This window comes from Scyliorhinus torazame, chromosome 2, assembly GCF_047496885.1.
Source record: "Scyliorhinus torazame isolate Kashiwa2021f chromosome 2, sScyTor2.1, whole genome shotgun sequence".
In the NCBI taxonomy this organism is placed as follows: domain Eukaryota; kingdom Metazoa; phylum Chordata; class Chondrichthyes; order Carcharhiniformes; family Scyliorhinidae; genus Scyliorhinus; species Scyliorhinus torazame.
Genome location: NC_092708.1, coordinates 302,916,574 through 302,938,421, shown reverse-complemented (window position 1 = coordinate 302,938,421; position 21,848 = coordinate 302,916,574). Strand labels below are relative to the sequence as shown.

Genomic DNA, 21,848 nt, shown 5'->3' with positions numbered 1-21,848 from the left:
ATGGGCCTGTGATTCTGATTCTTGCTGAAGTTCAACTTGTATCTAGAGAAGGAATTAAAAGTGCAAAGCAACTTCATTATGTTGTCCACTGAGGATACTGGGTCTGTAATTTAGAGAGGTAGGTTGTCCATGTAAAGGGACACTCAATGCTCCACTGCTCCCCAATTAATCCCCCTCCACTTAACAGAGAACCTCTGCGCTTTCGCAAGCAGTTCTATTGCCAGAGAAAAGAGTGGGGACAGTAGACAGCCCTGCCTTGTGCCCCTATTCAAAGTGAAATAATCGGAGTTCAGGGCATTCATACGAACACTAGCAGTCGGGGCCTTATACAACAGACAAATCCAAGAAATAAATTTGTGGCCAAACCAAACCGCCCAAGAATCTCAAATAATTATTCCCATTCCACTCCATGAAATGCTGTTTCTGCATCCAGAGATGCAATACCTTCAGGTTTGGGCACTGCTGAGGGGAAAAGGGCAACATTTAACAGGCAACAGAACCCATCTGATCCTCCAAGATTATATTTGGCAGGCAAGGCTTGTGCCAAAGCGCCAGCTCCTTGGCAAGTAGCTTGACACCTGAGCTCAAAAGTGCAATAGGACGGTACGAACCACACTCTGTCTCCTTGTCCCTCTTAAGAAGCAAAGAGATAGAGGCCTGAGTGAGGGTAGAGGGCAGCGCTACCCAGGTTAGAGAATCATTGGGCATGTCCAGAATTAGAGGCACAAACTGCTGCAAGAACTTATAGAATTCATTTGGAAAGCCATCTGGATTAGGGGCTTTGCCAGATTGCATCATTCCAATACATTTTCAAAATTTCATCAGGGTGTATGGGAATTCTGACTCGCTGTTCCCCTTCAACAGTTGGGATGGGTAAGCCTTCGAAAGGTCAGGCCGGAGACTCCGATCTATAAAGATTGCGGTAAAAAGACTCAAGCTGCATTAACCTGAGATGGGGCAGAAACGAGGTTACCGCTCAAATTGAGTGATCTCCCAGAGGTCATCTGACGTTTCAGCTGGTGAGCCAAAAGATGACTGGCCCCTTCTCCTCATATTCATAAAACCGCCCTCTTAGTCGGTAATAGGTTGAACTGTGTTTGCAGTTTTCTTCGTACTCGCCAACAACTCTGGGGTAGGATCAAGCAGGTACAGCTGCTCCACCCTCGCTGTCCACACCAAATGCACTCTGCAGGAGATCATTTCCCCACCCCAAAGGACCACCTTAAGGGCTTCCCACCGTGTGGGAGGTGAGACTGACTCGGTTTTGTTAAATTTTATATCGTCCTTTATGGCTGGATATCCGCTAATAGTGGTGTGTCTAACCTCCATAGTGGATGTTGGGTGGGGCCAGACTCTAGCCGTCACCACTGGAGGGAGGAGAGATTTATCTAGATTTTAAAAATCAATCCACGAATATACTTGATGGGCAGGTGAAAAAATAAAAATCTTCATCACTTCGGTGCAACCCGCGCCCTCTCCCCCCCCCAATTTGATCATGAAAGACGACAAAGCCCTGGCCACCCCCTATGGTGCAAAAGATTTAGGCTTGGAACAATCCAATCAAGGGTCCCAGGACACAATTCAGGTCCCCACCTAAAATAAGCTGATGCAAGTCTAAATTGGGGAGAGAGGTCGGCAGCGTATTGATAAAATTCATATTGTCCCAAATAAGGCCATAAATGTTAATCATGACCACTAGGGTGCGCACCAGGGAGCCACAGTCAGTAACATATTGACCATTGGGGTCAGCTATAATCCTAGAGGCCAAAAATTGAACCCTTTTATTAATTAAATTTGCCACATCCCTGGCCTTAACATCGAAAGCCGAATGGATCTCTTACAAAAACACCATCTCGGAGTTTAAGTTCTTAAGGTGAGCAAATGTCCGCAATCTTTTCACTCGGCCATTCAAACCCCTAATGTTCCAGGTGAGCAAACTAATTGGAGTAATCCCACATCCCCTCTCAATCCAGAGTCAGCCATTTCCACCGAGAGATTACCCAAAGAATACTTAAAAGGTGCACCAAGCAAATCCACCCAAGATGGCCACAAAACTCAGTCAAAAGATTGAACAAATAAAAATCTGCAGACACCATCAGCAAACTACCCCAACGTCATCGTCCTAGAATACAACGATACCCAAGTACAAACCCAAATAGAAAAGCAAGGCAAACAAAAACTACAAAGGCTACGTCTAACAAACACGAGCAAAACAAAAACTCTAAGCTTGTTATCTAAAAAAAACAACTAAAATGAGCTGCAGTGAACTCTTCACTACCGTTAACTAACTCTTTAGTTGGCAGGTCGGCCACCGACTGGAGAAAATGAAAAATAGATGTAAACAAAATATCAAAACCCCATATATATATATATACCTTGCACACCGAACGAACAAAACTCAACATAGTGTAAAACCCCAAATCTAAACAAGAACTGCAAGAACCTCAACCCCAACAAGAACAAGAAAAAAACAGAACAAACGTGAAACCTCCAACAATGTAACAATTCAACATTAAACCAAAAAAACCAATTACACTGCACCAACTTGTCTTTTTTTAATAAACGTTTTTTTGAGGCATTTTTGGTATAGAAACAACAACAAAATAGACAAGATACATGAAAATATCAACATAGTGCATTCACCTTTCGTGCAGGTCCCACCCTTATTACCCCCCTACTCTAACTTAAACTACTCCCCCCCCCCCCCCCCCCCCCCCCCCCCCCCCCGTCTGCTGACAATTAATTTTCTGCAAAGAAGCTGACGAAAGGTTGCCACCTCCGGGCGAACCCTAACAATGAACCTCTCAAGGCGAACTTAATTTTCTCCATACAGAGAAAGCTAGCCATGTCCGATAGCCAGATCTCTGACATCGGGGGCTTTGGGTCCCTCCATGCCAAAAGTATCCGTCTCCAGGCTACCAGGGACAGGGAAGCAAAGGGGAGAATGGCTGCCTCTTTGTCCTCCTGGATTCCCGGGTCTTCTGACACCCCGAAAATCGCCACCTCTGGACCCAGCCCCACCCTTGTTTTTAATACCTTGGACATGACGTCTGCAAACCCCTGCCAAAATCCCCTAAGCTTTGGACATGTCCAAAACATATGGACATGGTTCGCTGGTCCTCCGCACATTTTGCGCACCTGTCCTCCACCCCAAAGAATCTGCTCATCCGGGCCACTGTCATGTGAGCCCGGTGCACAACCTTAAATTGTATCAGGCTGAGCCTGGCACATGTTGCGGACGCGTTGACTCTACTCAATGCATCTGCCCATAACCCGTCCTCTTTCCCACTTCCCAGCTCCTCCTCCCACTTAGACTTCAGCTCCTCGGTCTGCGTCTCCTCCGACCCCATAAGCTCCTTATAGATGTCCGAGACGCTCCCTTCCCCTATCCACCCTCTGGAAATTACCCTAACCTGAATCCCCCTCAGCAGCAGGAGCAGGAAGATTGCCAACTGTTTACGAAGGAAATCCCGCATCTGCAAATATCTGAATTTGTTTCCCCTCGCCAGCCCAAATTTTTCCTCCATCGCCCTCCTACTCGGAAAGCTCCCCTTTATGAATACATCCCCCATTCTCTCAATCCCTGCTCTCCGCCATACCCGGAGCCCCCCATCCAAACTCCCCAGGGCAAACCGGTGGTTATCACAAATTGGGGCCCAGACCGATGCTCCCACTACTCCCACATGCCGCATCCACTGATCCCAAACTCTCCGGGCTGCCATCACCACGGGGCTGGTGGAGTACCGCGCCGGCGGGAGTGGCAGAGGCGCAGTTACCAACGCCCCCAAACTGGTGCCCTTACAAGAAGCCGCCTCCATCCGCAACCACGCCGACCCCTCCCCCACCACCCACTTCCTGATCATGGCTATGTTAGCCGCCCAGTAATAGTTGTTGAAATTTAGCAGCGCCAGCCCGCCCTCGCCCCGGCTCCGCTCGAGCATTACCTTCCTTACCCGCGGGGTCTTGCCCGCCCAGACGAAGCCCGTGATCACCCTGTTGACCCGCTTAAAAAAGGACCGCGGAATAAAAATGGGGAGACATTGAAATACAAATAGAAACCTCGGGAGGACCGTCATTTTCACTGTTTGTACCCTCCCGGCCAGCGACAATGGGAGCACGTCCCATCTCCGGAAATCGCCCTTCATTTGGTCCACTAACCTGGCCAGATTCAATTTATGCAGCCGGTCCCATTCCCGCCACTTGGATGCCCAGGTACCTAAAACTACCCCCTACTCACCTAAACGGCAGCTCCCCCAGTCGCCCCTCCTGTCCCCTCGCCTGATCCACAAACATCTCACTCTTATCCATGTTTAACTCATACCCTGAAAACCGGCCGAATTCCCCTAAAATCTTCATGATTTCCTCCATCCCCTCTACTGGCTCCGAAACGTACAGAAACAGGTCATACGCATAGAGCGAAACCCTGTGCTCCACCCCCCCCCCCCCCCCCCCCCCCCCCCCCCGGACCAGTCTCGTCCAGCCCCTAGTAGCTCTCCGAGCAATTGCCAATGCTCTATAGCCAGCGCAAACAACAGTGGGGAGAGGGGGCATCCCTGTCTCGTCCCCCGGTACAGTCTAAAATAGTCCAAAGTTGTTCTGTTCCAACTTGTGTCTTTTAACGAAAGAGTCCACCTCCCCGGCACATCAAAGAATAACACTGAGCCGAGCTGGGTGGACCAAATCAGACTCCACTCTTATACAGGACAGCCTTGACTCCATTGAACACAGTCCTCTTCTTTGCTAGCTCCGCACCCATGTCCTGATAGAACCTGATGGAGTGGCCATCCCACTTAAAGTTGCGGTGCTCCTTTGCCCATTGCAAAACGTTTTTATTTTCCTTGAAGCTGTGGAACCTCACTATCACTGCTCATGGAAGATCTTCAGGGCGAGGCCTCAGCTGAAGTGTATGATGGGCCCAGTCCAACTTAGGAGGGATGTGAATCAACCCTCGCCCACCAACTTACCGAACATGCCCGAAGGTACACGGTGTGTGTTAGGCCCTCCACCCTCTCTGGCAACCCCACAATCTGAATATTTTGCCTCCTGGACCTATTTTCCAGGTCATTCATCTTGTCTCTCAACAATCTATTTGCCTCGATGACTGAAGACAATTCCGATTCCAGTGGGGCAATCCAATGGCTGGGGCCTGACAATGCCACCTCCATATCTTTGATCGTGGCACCCTTGGTTTCACCAGGCTAATTAGGTTTCCCCAGAGCCGCTCGAATGGTGGCCAAAGGCCCCTAAATTGGTTTCTTGAGGTCTTCTGACACAATTCTTCAGTGCTTTTTGAATTACTTCGCTAAGGTACTAGAAAGCACCTTGGCCATTAGTGGAGTGGACAGAGCACTAGAAACTGACTCCGCCATTTTACTTGCTGATGAGCTCTGAGAGGCCTCCGACTCCGTTGACGAGTTTCTGTTCCCAGCTGTCTTTTGCCTGATTTTTGGGGCATTTCAATCATATTGCAATATTTATTACAATAATTATGTGGATTTCCGAGAGTAAACAATCTGTGGAACTAGAAAAGGCGCAAAAAGTGCAGTATCTAGCCGGAGCCACCTCGTGCGCGTCTTCCCCCGTCATTAAGCCACCAGACGGCCATCGTTAGTATATATTGTGAGTAGCTAGGGGCCCCATCTCTGATCCCTGCAATACCCCAATAGTCACTGCCTGCCTTTCTGAAAAAGACCTGTTTATTCCAATTTTTTGTTTTCTGTCTGTCAACCAGTTTTTTGTCCATCTCAGTACACTACTCCCAATCCCATGTACTTTGAGTTTACACGCCATTGAGGTCTTCTGACACAATTCTTCAGTGCTTTTTGAATTCCTTCGCTAAGGTACTCTTATGTATGATTTTTTTGAAGCCTTATGAAAGTCCAAATAAACCACATTGACTGGCTTCCCCTTGTCAACTATACTAGTTACATCTTCGAAGAATTCCAATAGATTTTTCAGGCATGATTTCCGTTTTGTAAATCCATGCTGACTCTGTACGATCCTGTCAATGTTTTCCAAGTGCTCTGCTATTAATTCTCTAATAATGGACTGTCGCATTTTGCCGACTATCGACGTCAGGCTGATTGGTCTGTAATTCCCCATAATTTTCTGAACCTCCCTTTTTAAATAGAGGGATTACATTAGCTACCTTCCAATCTGTAGTAACTGTCCCAGAGTCAACTCCTGCTCCTACTTTCTCTGTTTCAATGAGAAGTGACCTAATTGAATAGAATAGAGAGCAAATTGGCTATGAAACAGAACAGAGAGGAGGTGTTTAAATGCAGTTACCCAGACTGGCAGAGGGTCATTAATAGTGTGCTACAAGGATCGGTGCTGGGACCATTCTTATTCACCACTTTCATGAACGTTTTGAATTTTGGAATTGGGAGTACAATTTCAGAGTTTTGATTACATTAAATTGGAGAATGTAGCTCACGCATAGGAGGACTGCAATAAAATTCACGAAAACATTTATAAACTTGCAGGATGGATTTGTAATTGGCAAATTAATTTCAAAATAGGGAAGTGTAAGGTGGTACATTTTAGTAGGAAGAATATGGAGACCATGAAGTTCTTCCGGACGGAATTTAATGCCCTGTCCCATGGCGAGTTTGGTGCTGGGGCAACATTTAATCAGGTGTGAGGGTGGGCAGGTTGGGACCACGACACCGTCTCACATCCAACTCTATAAAGCCATGGCTTCACCTGCAATTGATGTCCTTGATGCCACTTGAGGGCTTCATTCCGCCACCGCTGATATTAAGCTAGCGACAGGCATGGGGTTCACCATGCGAAGGGCATGACGAGCAAACCTGTGTGGGGTTGCTAATGGGCTCCAAAGGGATTCCTCATTGAAAGGCACTCAATGCCCTCTGTGCGCCACTCCCCCCTACCCATTCCTGCTGAACCCCCTCTCCCTTGCCCTGCAAACTCCACTCCTGGCCTTCTGCTGTAACTTACCTGGCACCCAGCGACTATCCTGGGACTTGGCTGGGTGTTGTACCAGCAGCAGCCCCCACCTCCCAAGTTGCACAATCATTCAATAGAGTTGCTGGCCACTGAGTGAGATGCCCATCGCCTCCATTAATTACCATCCAAGGGTGGGATTGTATGGCATCATCATGGCAAGGGCGGGCTGTAAAATGCAAAAATCCATTCAAAAGTCCAATGACTTTGACCAGACAGGAAAATCCCACAGGACAGAGCGGTGATAAAATTTCACTCCCAAGTTTTTAATTGGGTAGAGGAGCAGAGGGTTTGACGCCAGTCAGCCATGCTCCACCCCCTCGTCATCGCGTCGCAGGCCCTCCCATGATGCTCCACCCTGATGTGCCGGGTTTCCGATGACGCGGAACACGTGTGGTCTCAACCGTGCGGGAACCCGGCGTGGCAGCTGCGGACTGTGTCCAGCACCACCACACTCAACCAGAATCCGTGCCGCTGGCCGGGGGGGGGGCTTTTGCGAGGGCTGGTGTGGGCTGGGCTGTGGGGTCGCGGATGGGGGGGTCGGGTCTGTGCATGGCCGGCGCCATGTTGTACAGCGCGATTGCTGCAGGTCGTCAGCTATTCACATGCGCGGCCAGGGATCCGGCCGTTTTTGACGCAGGAACCGGGAGTTTCACCCGGTGCCGCTGCTAGCCCCTCATCGTCCCAGAATCGGTGAGGATTTCACGCAGAACTTTTGGTCGGAAAAGACCACATATGCTCCTTTGGCGTCAACACTTAGTCACTGAAACGGCGAATCCAGCCCCAAATCTCGAAGATACTGGACCAAACAGTAATGACAGTTTTATGTCTAAATCTGCATAAACTTCTAACAATAACTTGTGGAGTGTTGTTCTTGGTAAATGGTTTAAATGTTCCAACATGTTCCAAATATTGATTGAACTTTGTTCTAAAATTATATTGCTGGGTGTGAGAAACATGATTTATTTTTAGTTATATTAATCAGTTAATCCCCACATAAATTAACATTTTTTTATACTTGTCTTTCCCTATAGATCATACCAAAGTATGACACTATTGTACAGACGACAAACAATACTTGGCACATACCATACGATGAAGAGGGAGTAGAGCGATGTTCCTATGAAATTCCACGTAAATGGTTGTGTCTTCAAAGACATAATTGAAGAGAAGCAGTGGATAGACATTTGATGCTGCCTTTTTCCTGCGTTTTTTTTTAATGTTATATTTTATTTTTGCATTTAGTATTTCTTTTGTCATTTTGAGATGTTTATTTTGTTTTTCAATTTTCTTCTACATTTTTCACCCTTCAAAGAGCCGTGACTTGTGTTTCATATTGAATTTCCAGGTAGTGATTGGCCTCTACTACTTCAACCAAATGGCCATTCTTCCTGTGTCAGCTTAGACAGCTTCAGCAATCATTTTGAACCTGGCGACATCATAACCAAAACCAACACAGTCCCCAAATAAAACTTGCACATTACCATCCAGCTTAGCTTAATGGATCAATTTCATGAGCGACAGCCCTATCTTCTTTTTAAAAAATTATCTCATTGCCTTTAATCTCCTCCACAGACATTCAAGTAATTTAGATCAGCGTAGAAAAGGATCAAGTTAAAACTCTGATCAACAGTTCAATACATGCAGGCAGCTGACTGTAGTTGCTGAGTTCAGCTAACTCAGTACACACAAAGATTCAAAACTTATTGGTCTATATAGCCTAAGAACCACATCATGTGTCGATTGTATCACTGAGGAATTCTAGACATTATTTAATCTTTTATTACATATTTGCATTAAGCATTCAATGGGCATTCAGGGCAGCACAGTAGGCATTGTGGGGTAGCACAATTGCTTCACAGCTCCAGGGTCCCAGGTTCGATTCCGGCTTGGGTCACTGTCTGTGCGGAGTCTGCACATCCTCCCCGTGTGTGCGTGGGTTTCCTCCCGGGTGCTCCGGTTTCCTCCCACAGTCCAAAGATGTGCGGGTTAGGTGGATTGGCCATGCTAAATTGCCCATAGTGTCCAAAATTGCCCTTAGTGTAGGGTGGGGTTACTGGGTTATGGGGATAGGGTGGAGGTGTGGGACCTTGGGTAGGGTGCTCTTTCCAAGAGCCGGTGCAGACTCGATGGGCCGATATGGCCTCCTTCTGCACTGTAAATTCTATGAATGTATGTACCTCTTGGGTACCACTGGGATTTGGTGATTTGGTGAACTGCAGGTAGCTAAAATGCACAATTTGAGATTTCTCAACCAGTTCACATCAAATTAAAGTAATATTCGTAAAACTATAAGACACAAGATCAGAATTAGGCCACTCTGCCCATCGAGTCTGCTCCGCCATTCAATCATGGCTGATATTTTTCTCATCCCCATTCTGCCTTCTCCTCATAACCCTTGTTATCCTTTGTGAGATAACAGGAATGCTTTACTTTTTTTAAATCAAAATAAATGATTTTAGTTGCAGAACCATGATATTAGTGATTCCCAAGTTAACATGGAAAATGTTAGCTGCAGCTTCTTGAAATAAATTTGTATCCTAGGCCTCTAACAGAAAATTTATTTTGTTTCATCAGAATTTGCTGCTGAGTACCCTACACCAGAACATGCAAATACAAGTATAATGGCGTGATTCTCCGCTCCCGCGCCGGTTGGGAGAATCGCCTGGGTCGCCAGATTTTCCCGCGACGCCGGTCTGACGCCCTCCCGCGATTCACGGAAGCAGCCAGACCGGCACAATCGCATTTTGTGCGGCGCGGTACAGTGAATCGCCCGAGACAAGCCAAAATGGCGATTCACTGGTACCCCCGCGATTCTCCGGGCCCGGATGGGCCCGAGCGGCCTGCCCAAAACGGCGGGTTCCCCCCGGCGCCGTCCACACCTGGTTGCTGCTGGCGGGGAATAGCGCAGGAACGCTGGGGGGGGAGCGAGCGGGGATCCTGCACCGGGGGGAGCCTCAAATGGGGTCTGGCCCGTGATCGGTGCCCACCGATCGTCGGGCCAGCCTCTCTGAAGGAGGACCTCCTTTCTTCCGCAGCTCCGCAAGATCCGTCAGAACATCTTCTTGTGGGGCGGACTCCGAGAGGACGGCAACCACGCATGCGTGGGTTGGTGCCGGCTAACCCGCGCATGCGCGGGTGACGCCAGTTATGCAGCGCTGACCGCGTCATGTATGCACCGCCGCCTTTACGTGGCGCCAAGGCCTGGCGCGCGTAAATGACGCGGCGCCGCTCCTAGCCCATTATCGGGCCCAGAATCGATCCGGATAGGGGCAGTTTTGCGCCGTTGTGAACCTCGACGGCACGAACACTCTGCCTCCATTTCGGAGAATCCCGCCCAATGTTCTTTAAATTTTAATTGTCATACCTCAGGATAAAAATATGTTGAAAATAGTGAAGCACAAATCATCCTGAAAATTCAGTAAGATTTATGTTTTTTTCACAACTGTAGTCACTAATAATTTGTTCCTTAGAAAATCAAAATAAAATTGATTTGTTTTGGTTTTGAGCGTTCAAAATTTACTGTTGGCTTTTAAATTGAATAAAACCAATATTTCTATCTACCAAGAAAAAAAGTTTAAACTCCGAAACACCCATTCACCCACACACACAAATGTTGCACTTTGTTAATTAACGTGGCTAGAGCTCGAATTAAAATACTGAGTGAAATTGTATGAATGATCTGGTAAGGAAATTTGACACCCTTTATACGCTGGATGCACATCCAGCAGTCATGGAACTATGGAATGCAGAATATATTTTTATCCACATGAGCCACCTCCTGCCCTCTCCTGCTTATTACCCATACCCTTAAGCATTCCTCATGTTCAAGCAGTTTAATTTCATATTAAAGGGATTTCTGCATTCTGCAGCATCAATTTTAACATCTGCGTTGATTTTAACTTTTGGGTGGCCAACTTGCATGTTTGAGCTCTGGCATTGTACTCTGGGGGGTGAGTTCTTGTTTGTTTTTCCCTGCTGCTGTTTTCTGTTCACTTTGTTTTAAAAGGTTAGTACGGTTATAAGAGATGTAGGAAGAGGATCTGTGGGAGAGAGCTCACAGTGAGTCTCAACGCTCCGGTGCCATCTTATTTGATGGTTTGTAAAGGGTTCACAGCGAAGTTTTCTTTATGGAGTCATTGGATGGGGGGAGCTTGCGGTAACCATCTTGGGTGTGCGAGGGATCATTAGATGGGGGGGGGGGGGGGGGGGGCTGCTGGTGGTGGCCATCTTGGGTGTGCAGCAAAGTCATTGAATGGGGAGGGGCTGGCGGTGGCCATCTTGGGTGTGCGAGGTAGCGACCTGGAGGAGTCGATTAGGATTCGGGTGTGACTGACAGCAGGGGTCTGGAGTTCCCCTCCCCAACCCAACCAAATGGTCTCATGGAATGCGAGGGGTTTGAATGGGCTGATTAAAGATCTCAGGTGTTCACGAATTTAAAAAATTCAAAGGCGGACGTGGTCTTTCTGCAGGAGACTCATCTGAGGGCCAAGGACCAAACGAGGTTGAGAAAAGATTATTGGAACAAATGTTCCATTTGGGTGAAGACGAGGGGGACTGTGATGCTTATCAACAAAAGGATGGCTTGTTCAGCGTGTAATTATAGTGGGGAAGATACATGATGATGAGTGGAAGGTTGGAGGGGGCTGCTGTGATGTTAGTGAATGTGTGCGCTCCTAACTGGTGTCACGATAGGGAGATATTAGAAATATGGGTTCAGAAATGGGGGTCCAAAGAGGCATTGGAAGAGAACATGCAGTGCAGAAGGAGGCCATTCGGCCCATCGAGTCTGCACCGTCCAACTTAAGCCCTCACTTCCTATCCCTGTAACCCAATAACCCCTTCTAACTTTTTTTGGTCACTATGGGCAATTTATCATGGCCAATCCACCTAACCTGCACGTCTTTGGACTGTGGGAGGAAACCGGAGCACCCGGAGGAAACCCACGCAGACACTGGGAGAACGTGCAGACTCCGCACAGAAAGTGACCCAGCAGGGAATCGAACCTGGGACCCTGGCGCTGTGAAGCCACAGTGCTAATTACTTGTGCTACCGTGCTGCCCTAAAGAGGAGTAGAAGCTGCCGAGGGGGAATAGGTTCCAGTACTTACAGGTGCGGGTTTATGTGAGGAAGCAGGTGCCTTGCTTTCCTGACCTGCCGCCCTCGGGGCTACAGGACAGGTGGTATCAGAAGCAGGAGTGGGTGAGAGTAAGGTATCTGAGATTTACAAGGAGTTAATGTACTGGGATGGAGCCCCAATGGGAGATGTTAAACGGAAGTGGGAGGAGGAGTTGGGGGGGAAATGGATGCTGGGTAGTGGGAGAAGACTTTGAGGAGGGTGAACACATCTTCCTCGTGTTCTAGGCTTAGCCTTATTCAATTCAAAGAACTGCATAGAATCATAGAATTTACAGTGCAGAAGGAGGCCATTCGAGTCTGGACCAGTCCTTGGAAAGATCACCCTACTTAAACCCATACTTTTACCCTACCCCAGTAACCCACCCAACCTTTTTTGGACACTAAGGGCAATTTATCATGGGCAGTCCACCTAATCTGCACATCTTTGGACTGTGGGAGGAAACCGGAGCACCTGGAGGAAACCCACGCAGACACTGGGAGAACGTGCAGACTCTGCACAGAGTGACCCAAGCTGTAAATCGAACCCAGGTCCCTGGCGCTGTGCAGTGACGGTGCTAACCACTGTGCTACCATGCCGCGGTACATAGAATGGTGGCCCAGATGAGCAGGCTCTTTGAGGGGTGGATGGTGCGTGGGGAGGCCTGCGAAACATGTCCACATGTTTTGGGCATGTCTGAAGCTGAAAGAGTTCTGCAGTGTGCAAGACGGTGCTTTTTTCGACGGCAGATCAGGTTTGGGGTGCTCTACCCGGCGAAGCTTTGTGTGACGAATGAAGGCCACGAATACTATTTTGAGACCCCAGAAGCGGCCAATGACTTTATCAAGGAGTATAAACTGGGGGACAATTGAACTGAACAATTCTGGGAGACTAAGGTGTTGGCACTTTGAAGTAATTGGGAATACCCAATGGGGGTTGGAGGGAGTGGGGGGGGATTTATTTTCCTCCAATGTGGAGGGTTTTTTCTTCTTTTTTACTGGGGTGAAAAGTTTGTAAGGGGACGGCTGTCCCCATCCACACTCCCGCTGCCTGGGCTGTGTATTTTTTCTATTTGTTTGTTCTTGGGGAAGGTGACCTGTGGACAAGTCTTTGTTCGGATGGGGGAGGGGGAGGTTAGCGGGGAGCCTTCTTCACAGAACAGAGGTGAGGGTGGGGGAAGGGTGGCGGGTCAGTGGGAGATGCCTTTGGGCAGAAGTTGCCACGCTGGCAGGTAATGCTGGTGAACGGAAGTGAGGTGGGAGAGAAGGCCGGAGGGGGAGGATGGGAGGGAAAGGTAGGATGATGCAACAAGGCGAGGTTGGAGAAGAAACATGGTCAGGGGCTGAGAAAGGGGCCACCTTGGATGGGCCAGGAAATTAATCGGAGTAGAGCCAAAAGGGGAGGATGGCAGATGGTAGAGGGGAATGGAGGTGTTGGCCCCCGGAGATACAGAAGTCTGAAAACACGCACGAACAGACTCAAAAACAGCTTCTTCCCCACTGTCACCAGACTCCTAAATGACCCTCTTATGGACTGATTTCATTAACACTACACCCTGTATGCTTCATCCGATGCCAGTGCTTTTGTAGTTACATTGTATATGTTGTGTTGCCCTATTATGTATTTTCTTTTATTCCCTTTTCTTCTCATTTACTTAATGATCTGTTGAGCTGCTCGCAGAAAAATACTTTTCACTGTACCTCGGTACACGTGACAATAAACAAATCCAATCCAATCCTATAGAACATAGAACATTACAGCGCAGTACAGGCCCTTCAGCCCTCGATGTTGCGCCGACCTGTGAAACCACTCTAAAGCCCATTTACACTATTCCCTTATCGTCCATATGTCTATCCAATGACCATTTGAATACCCTTAGTGTTGGCGAGTCCACTACAGTTGCAGGCAGGGCATTCCACACCCTTAATACTCTCTGAGTAAAGAACCTACCTCTGACGTCTGTCTTATATCTATCTCCCCTCAATTTAAAGCTATGTCCCCTCGTGCTAGACATCACCATCCGAGGAAAAAGGCTCTCACTGTCCACCCTATCCAATCCTCTGATCATCTTGTATGCCTCAATTAAGTCACCTCTTAACCTTCTTCTCTCTAACGAAAACAGCCTCAAGTCCCTTAGCCTTTCCTCATAAGATCTTCCCTCCATACCAGGCGACATTCTGGTAAATCTCCTCTGCACCCTTTCCAATGCTTCCACATCCTTCCTATAATGCGGTGACCAGAATTGCACGCAATACTCTAAATGCGGGCGCACCAGAGTTTTGTACAGCTGCAACATGACCTCATGGCTCCGAAACTCAATCCCTCAACCAATAAAAGCTAACACACCGTACGCCTTCTTAACAACCCTCTCAACCTGAGTGACAACTTTCAGGGATCTATGTACATGGACACCGAGATCTCTCTGCTCAGCCACACTGCCAAGAATCTTACCATTAGCCCAGTACTCTGTCTTCCTGTTATTCCTTCCAAAATGAATCACCTCACACTTTTCTGTATTAAACTCCATTTGCCACCTCTCAGCTCAGCGCTGCAGCTTATCTATGTCCCTCTGTAACTTGTAACATCCTTCCGCACTGTCCACAACTCCACCGACTTTAGTGTCATCTGCAAATTTACTCACCCATCCTTCTACGCCCTCCTCCAGGTCATTTATAAAAATGACAAACAGCAGTGGCCCCAAAACAGATCTTTGTGGTACACCACTAGTAACTGGACTCCAGTCTGAACCCTTCCCATCAACCACCACCCTTTGTCTTCTTCCAGCTAGCCAATTTCTGATCCAAACTGCTAAATCTCCCTGAATCCCATGCTTCCATATTTTCTGCAGTAGCCTACCATGGGGAACCTTATCAAACGCTTTACTGAAATCCATATACACCACATCAACTGCTTTACCCTCATCCACCTGTTTGGTCACCTTCTCAAATAACTCAATAAGGTTTGTGAGGCACGACCTACCCTTCACGAAACCGTGTTGACTATGTCTAACCAAATTATTCCTTTCAAGGTGATTATACACCCTATCTCTTATAAATCTTTGCAAGATTTTGTCCACAACAGAAGTAAGGCTCACTGGTGGCTTGTCTCTACTCCCCTTCTTGAACAAGGGGACAACATTTTCTATCCTCCAGTCTTCTGGCACTATTCCTGCTGACAAAGATGACAAAGATCAAAGCCAAAGGCTCAGCATCTCCTCCCTAGCTTCCCAAAGAATCCTAGGATAAATCCCATCCGGCCCAGGGGACTTATCTATTTTCACCCTTTCCAAAATTGTTAACACCTCCTCCTTATGAAGCTCAAGCCCTTCTAGTCTAGTAGCCTGAATCTCAGTATTCTCCTCGACAACGTTGTCTTTTTCCTGTGTGAATACTGATGAAAAATATTCATTTAGCACCTCTCCTATCTCCTCGGACTCCAAGCACATGTAATTAGCTTTGCTCAAATTTAAGATTTTGTTTGCGATTGGAGCATGTCACTTTCAAATTTCACATGGAATTGAATGGTGTCATGATCACTATTTCCCAGTGAATCTTTTACTACAACAATACTAATTAACCCTGCTTCATTACACAATACAGACTCTCGGCGGTTGTGGCAAGGACTAAACAACACAACGGAAACATAACAGGAAAGCGAAGCCGAGGGTATCTCTGGCAGCAGCGCACCCCTCCCCAATGAACTCAATGCATTCTATCCTCGGTTCGAGCAGGAAATCAACAATCCGCTGTCGAGAGCCCCAGCAGCCCATAACTCACCCATACCCACCATCACAGCTTCTGAAGACAGATCAGCCTTCCTGAAAATGAACACTCGGAAGGCCACGGGCCCGGACGGGATCCCTGGTCGTGCACTCAGACCCTGCACAGACCAGCTGGCAGAGGTAGCGGACATCTTTAACCTGTCCCTACTCCACTACGAGGTCCCCACCTGCTTCAAGAAGACCGCCATCATACTAGTGCCAAAGAAGAACCAGGCAACGTGCCTCAATGACTACTGTCCGGTAGCCCTGACTTCAGTTGTAATGAAGTGCTTCGAGAGGTTGGTCATGAAGCGCATCACCTCCAGACTCCCAGAATGCCTTGATCCACTGCAATTCGCATACCGCTGCAACCGGTCCACATCAGACACCATTTCCCTGGCCCTGCTCATCCCTAGAGCATCTCGACAACAAGGACTCCTACATCAGACTCGTATTTATTGACTACAGCTCCGGCTTCAACACCATAATCCCAGCCAAGCTCATATCAAAGCTCCAAAACCTATGACTCGGCTCCCACTCTGCAACTGGATTCTCGACTTTCTGACCCACAGACCACAATCAGTAAGAATGAACAACAACACCTCCTCCACAATAGTCCTCAATACCAGGGCCCCGCAAGGCTGCGTACTTAGCCCCCTACTCTACTCCCTGTACACACACGACTGCGTGGCAAAATTTGGTTCCAACTCCCATCTACATGTTTGCTGACGATACGACCATAGTGGGCCAGATCTCGAATAACGACGAGTCAGAATTCAAGAGGGAGATAGAGAACCTAGTGGAGTGGTGTAGCGACAACAATCTCTCCCTCAATGCCAGCAAAACTAAAGAGCTGGTCATTGACTTCAGGAAGCAAAGTACTGTACACACCCCTGTCAGCATCAACTGGGCCGAGGTGGAAATGGTATGCAGTTTCAAATTCCTAGGGGTGTACATCTCCAAAAATCTGTCCTGGTCCACCCACGTCGCCGCTACCACCAAGGAAGCACAACAGCGCCTATACTTCCTCAGGAAACTAAGGAAATTTGGCATGCCCACATTAACCTTCCCAACTTTTACAGATGTACCATAGAAAGCATCCTATCTGGCTGCATCACAGCCTGGTATAGCAACTGCTCGGCCCAGGATTGCAAGAAACTTCAGAGAGTCGTGAACACGGTCCAGTCCATCACACGAACCTGCCTCCCATCCATTGACTCCATCTACACCTCCCGCTGCCTGGGGAAAGCGGGCAGTATAATCAAAGACCCCTCCCACCTGGCTTACTCACTCTTCCAACTTCTTCTATCGGGCAGAAAATACAGAAGTCTGAGAACACGCACGAACAGACTCAAAAGCAGCTTCTTTGCCGCTGTTACCAGACTCCTAAATGACCCTCTTATGGACTGACCTCATTAACACTACACCCCTCTATGCTTCACCCGATGCTGGTATTTATGTAGTTACATTGTGTACCCTGTGTTGCTCTATTATGTATTTTCTTTTATTCCCTTTTACTTTTCACTGTACCTCGGTACACGTGACAATAAACAAATCCAATCCAATCCAATACCAGATCTAAAATGGTTGATCCTTAGTCTTCAATCTATATCTTCAAATAAACTGGGCCCATCAAATTGGCAAGAAGATTCTAGAGGATGTGTTTTGTCGAGTGTTTTCATGGCAGTTTCTGCTATATGAAAATTAAAGTCCCCCACAGTTATTACATTTGTTACAAGCTTCAATAATTTCTTGTTCAATGCTCTGCCCAATGACATAACTACTCTTAAGGGTTTACAAACCACTCCCACCAGTGTTTTCTGACTCTTCCTATTCGTAATTTCCACTTATGCTGATTCTATTTCATGATCTTGAGGCCAGATCCTTTCTCACTTAAAGTCCTTATGTCACCCTTTACCATCAGGGCTACCTCTTCTCCCTTGCTATTCTGTCTGTCTTTCTGAAATAATGTATATCCTGGAATATTTATTTCCCAACTTTGATCACCTTGAAACCACGAGTGAGATTTTCTGCCCCTGAATGCCAGCAGGATCTTCAGGTCCCACCAACGTCATGGATTCAAAAGTCCAGAACCCATCACGCCGGGGCCAGAATACTGGCCCATGTCTCTGTAATGACGACTAGATCTAAATCATTTACGTCTATTTGTATCACTAGTTCATCTATCTTATTACCGATGCTTTGTGCATTCAGGTAAAGAACCTTGAATTTAATTTTACTTCTTTTACCTGCAATGACCTTATTCGCTGATGTACAATTATTGTGAAACTCTCTGTCCCTTGCTGACCCACTCTCTTGCCTTGACCCAATCTCTGTACTGTTCTGAAGCCTCAACCTGTCTCTTTGGATTTCTAAATTACTCTTTACCCAAACCCTCTGTCCTCAACAAGTGCTCCAATCCCCCTTCCAATCCATCCAATCTCATCTATGGAGCCTTCATCTTCCCAAAACTGAGCCTCCGATCTGCCTTCCAGTCTCCAATACATCCCCTATTTTTGCCTTCAAGGTGTACTCCGTCGCCACGTGACGCCATCTTATAAGGATGTGGCACAGGTACCGCAGTCTCCCTGGTGAGGTGGAGTGTCCTCCAGCACAAGCTGTGCGACAGCTCCATGAAGGACAGTCGGGTCCTGTACACCCTCGGTTTTCTTCTGCACCTTTGTGCTGCCTGCCTCCGGGCCGTGAGCCTGCCTGCGACCCCCCTGGTCTCATGCCACCGAGTCTCCCCTGGGTACCGCCACTCGTTGCTACTGGAGTCTATGCTCCTCTAGTGCAATGATAAGAAAAAAGCCAGCTCCACTGACCCCATACCGATATCGCTCAGTGACCTGCGAGGGATGAGTGAGAGGGGGAAGGGGAGACAGTCAGGTTGGTGTCACTGCTGCATAACATCAGGACCTCCTGTGACCCATTGGCCTCCTAGACCTGGAAGCAGCCAGTCCCACACTTTATCCTGCAGTTACCACTCACTCACAGCTAATGTGCCTTCCCATCTCCATAGACTTGCCCCGACCTATGCCCTCTCCCAGTCAGAGTTGCCATTGGCCTCCCGTACGGTTCTCCACTCCCTTATTATGTCCTCTTTGGGAGCTAATGGATTCTCACTGGTAGCCGTTGAGGTCTGGCACATTAGCAAGCCTAGTGCCCCTTGATTCCGGTACCCAAGCATTGAACTTTGGACCCTGAGTATTCATTCCATTCCTTGAGTTTGAACCTGTGGGCAGCTGGCAAGTTAACTCCTGATGGCCAGTCAGTTTGACAATCATGAGTCTCTGGAATATTCGAGGGCACAATTGCTTTCTGCTGATTGATGGGCAAAACTAATAGACACCCTTCTTACTCAGGCTACATCATTCAGAGATCTTATTGCTTTCATGCATCTCAACACTAGAGACTCCTGGACAAACACTGACGTTTTGGTCAGCCCGCCCCCCACTCTACCATATTGCCTGTTCTTCCGGGGTCTCATCCACCCAGTCCATTAGGCCTACCTTCTTGGCTCTCGACAAACCCGCCCCCCCCTATATCCGCCCTATACCCCCATGTTACAGTCAGCAGACAAACACAGTTCTCTAAGAACTTTAAAACAGTACAGGCAGCAGTCCTCGGGACCACCTAAATGAGCCGCGACCGCCATCCCGGTAAGCACTGACCACCCCACCCTCTAGACGCTCCCCAGCCTCCTTCCCCCATCCCCCACCCCCACCCCCCACAGAGCTTGTGGGTGGTTCCTGTCCCCTTGGACTGCCTGGTGGTAGTTGGCGACAATGGCGATGGCCTCCTTCCTCCCCCTCGAAGGTCATGGTGCCTGGTTCCTGTTTTTAAAATCCAGTAGTAATTTGCGCCAGTGTGACGTCACCCCTCGGGCAGGGGATGATTCATTTTTCTTTTTTTTTTAAATATATTTATTAAGAATTTTAACACAGTTTTTCACCCTTACAAACAACCAACCCCCCCCCCCCCCCACTCGCCGTAACAAAAAGAAAGAAAGCACACATAGCAAGACATGAACATGGTAAATCGATATGATACAGAGCTTTGTACATTGGATTCCTCCCGTACATGTCAGTTTTCCAGATCCTTCATGTATTTTCTTGCTCAAATACCCGCCAAATAACCCCCCCCCCCCGGGTTGCAGCTGCTGACCGACCTTCATCTAACGCTCCGCGAGATAGTCTAGGAACGGTTGCCACCGCCTGTAGAACCCCTGCGCAGACCCTCTCAAGGCAAACTTTATCCTCTCCAACTTGATAAACCCTGCCATATCATTTATCCAGGCCTCCACGCTGGGGGGATTCGCCTCCTTCCACATTAGCAAGATCCTTCGCCGGGCTACTGGGGACGCAAAGGCCAGAATGCCGGCCTCTTTCGCCTCCTGCACTCCCGGCTCGTCCAGTGCTAGCCCCCAGCTTGGCTTGACCCGGACTTTCACCACCTTAGATACTGTTCCCGCCACTCCCTTCCAGAACCCCTCCAGTGCCGGGCATGACCAAAACATATGGACATGGTTTGCCGGACTTCCTGAGCACCTCCCACATCTGTCCTCAGCAGGGGATGATTCATTGAGTGCTGAAGGTGCGACGTTAACCACGCTAAGTATATGATAAATCATGCCCTTCCTGGATGTGAACTTGATCGTGTCATTGGGGAGATCTCGGGATCTCAACGGCACAAATCCCGTTTTTGGCCACTCATGAGATTTAGCGACTCTGACGGAATTTGCGCCCATGACTGACGGGCCCACTAAATACCACCCCAGTTCTTTAAACATATCTGGATAACTAAAGTGTTTTGAATGAGAGTTAATTTTGCAGACTTCCACTACACCTTTCTTAAAGATTTAATAACCCCCATTACAGGAGATCAAAACTGGGCGCAGGGGGTCCTGTGGGGAGGCATTGTTAACTCTGTTGTACCTAAAATGGCAAACAGTTTTCACTATATTTACCTTTTTAAAAATAAATTTAGAGTACCCAATTCATTTTTTCCAATTAAGGGGCAATTTAGCATTGCCAATCCACCTAACCTGCACATCTTTTGGGTTATGGGGGTGAAACCCACGCAAACAAGGGGAGAATGGGATTATTATTTAAATTATACAAAAGAGATTATTATTTAAATGAGAAAATATTAAAACATGCTGCTGTGCAGAGAGACCTGGGTGTGCTAGTGCATGAGTCGCAAAAAGTTGGTTAACAGGTGATTAAGAAGGCAAATGGAATTTTGTCCTTCATTGCTAGAGGGATGGAGTTTAAGACTAGGGAGGTTCTGCTGCAATTGTATAAGGTGTTAGTGAGGCCACACCTAGAGTATTGTGTTCAATTTTGGTCTCCTTACTTGAGAAAGGACGTACTGGCACTGGAGGGTGTGCAGAGGAGATTCACTAGGTTAATCCCAGAGTTGAAGGGGTTGGATTACGAGGAGAGGTTGAGCAGACTGGGACTGTACTCGTTGGAATTTAGAAGGATGAGGCGGGATTATAGAAACATATAAGATTATGAAGGGAATAGATAGGATAGATGCGGGCAGGTTGTTTCCACTGGCGGGTGAAAGCAGAACTAGGGGGCATAGCCTCAAAATAAGGGGAAGTAGATTTAGGACTGAGTTTAGGAGGAACTTCTTCATCCAAAGGGTTGTGAATCTATGGAATTCCTTGCCCAGTGAAGCAGTAGAGGCTCCTTCATTAAATGTTTTTAAGATAAAGATAGATAGTTTTTTGAAGAATAAAGGGATTAAGGGTTATGGTGTTCGGGCCGGAAAGTGGAGCTGAGTCCACAAAAGATCAGCCATGATCTCATTGAATGGTGGAGCAGGCTCGAGGGGCCAGATGGCCTACTCCTGCTCCTAGTTCTTATGTTCTTATGTTCTAATGTGCAAGCTCCACATAGGCAGTGACCCAGAGCCGGGATCGAACCTGGGACCTAGGCGCCGTGAGGTAGTAGTGCTAACCACCGGGCCACCATGCAGCCCCTGCACTACATTTAC

The 21,848-nt window shown here is 47.8% G+C and overlaps 1 protein-coding gene across 1 annotated transcript in view; it reads left to right on the top strand.

Annotated features, from left to right (window-relative positions):
* LOC140407314 (mitochondrial ribonuclease P catalytic subunit-like) overlaps positions 1–17,412 on the top strand; it is a 117,930-nt gene extending 100,518 nt beyond the window's left edge. The window contains exons 5-6 of the mRNA XM_072494904.1: positions 8,001–8,107; positions 15,682–17,412. Of these exons, the coding sequence (XP_072351005.1) occupies positions 8,001–8,107; position 15,682 (108 nt within the window). The 3' untranslated portion in view covers positions 15,683–17,412. The remainder of the gene's footprint in view (positions 1–8,000; positions 8,108–15,681) is intronic.
* The last annotated feature ends 4,436 nt before the right edge of the window (positions 17,413–21,848 follow it).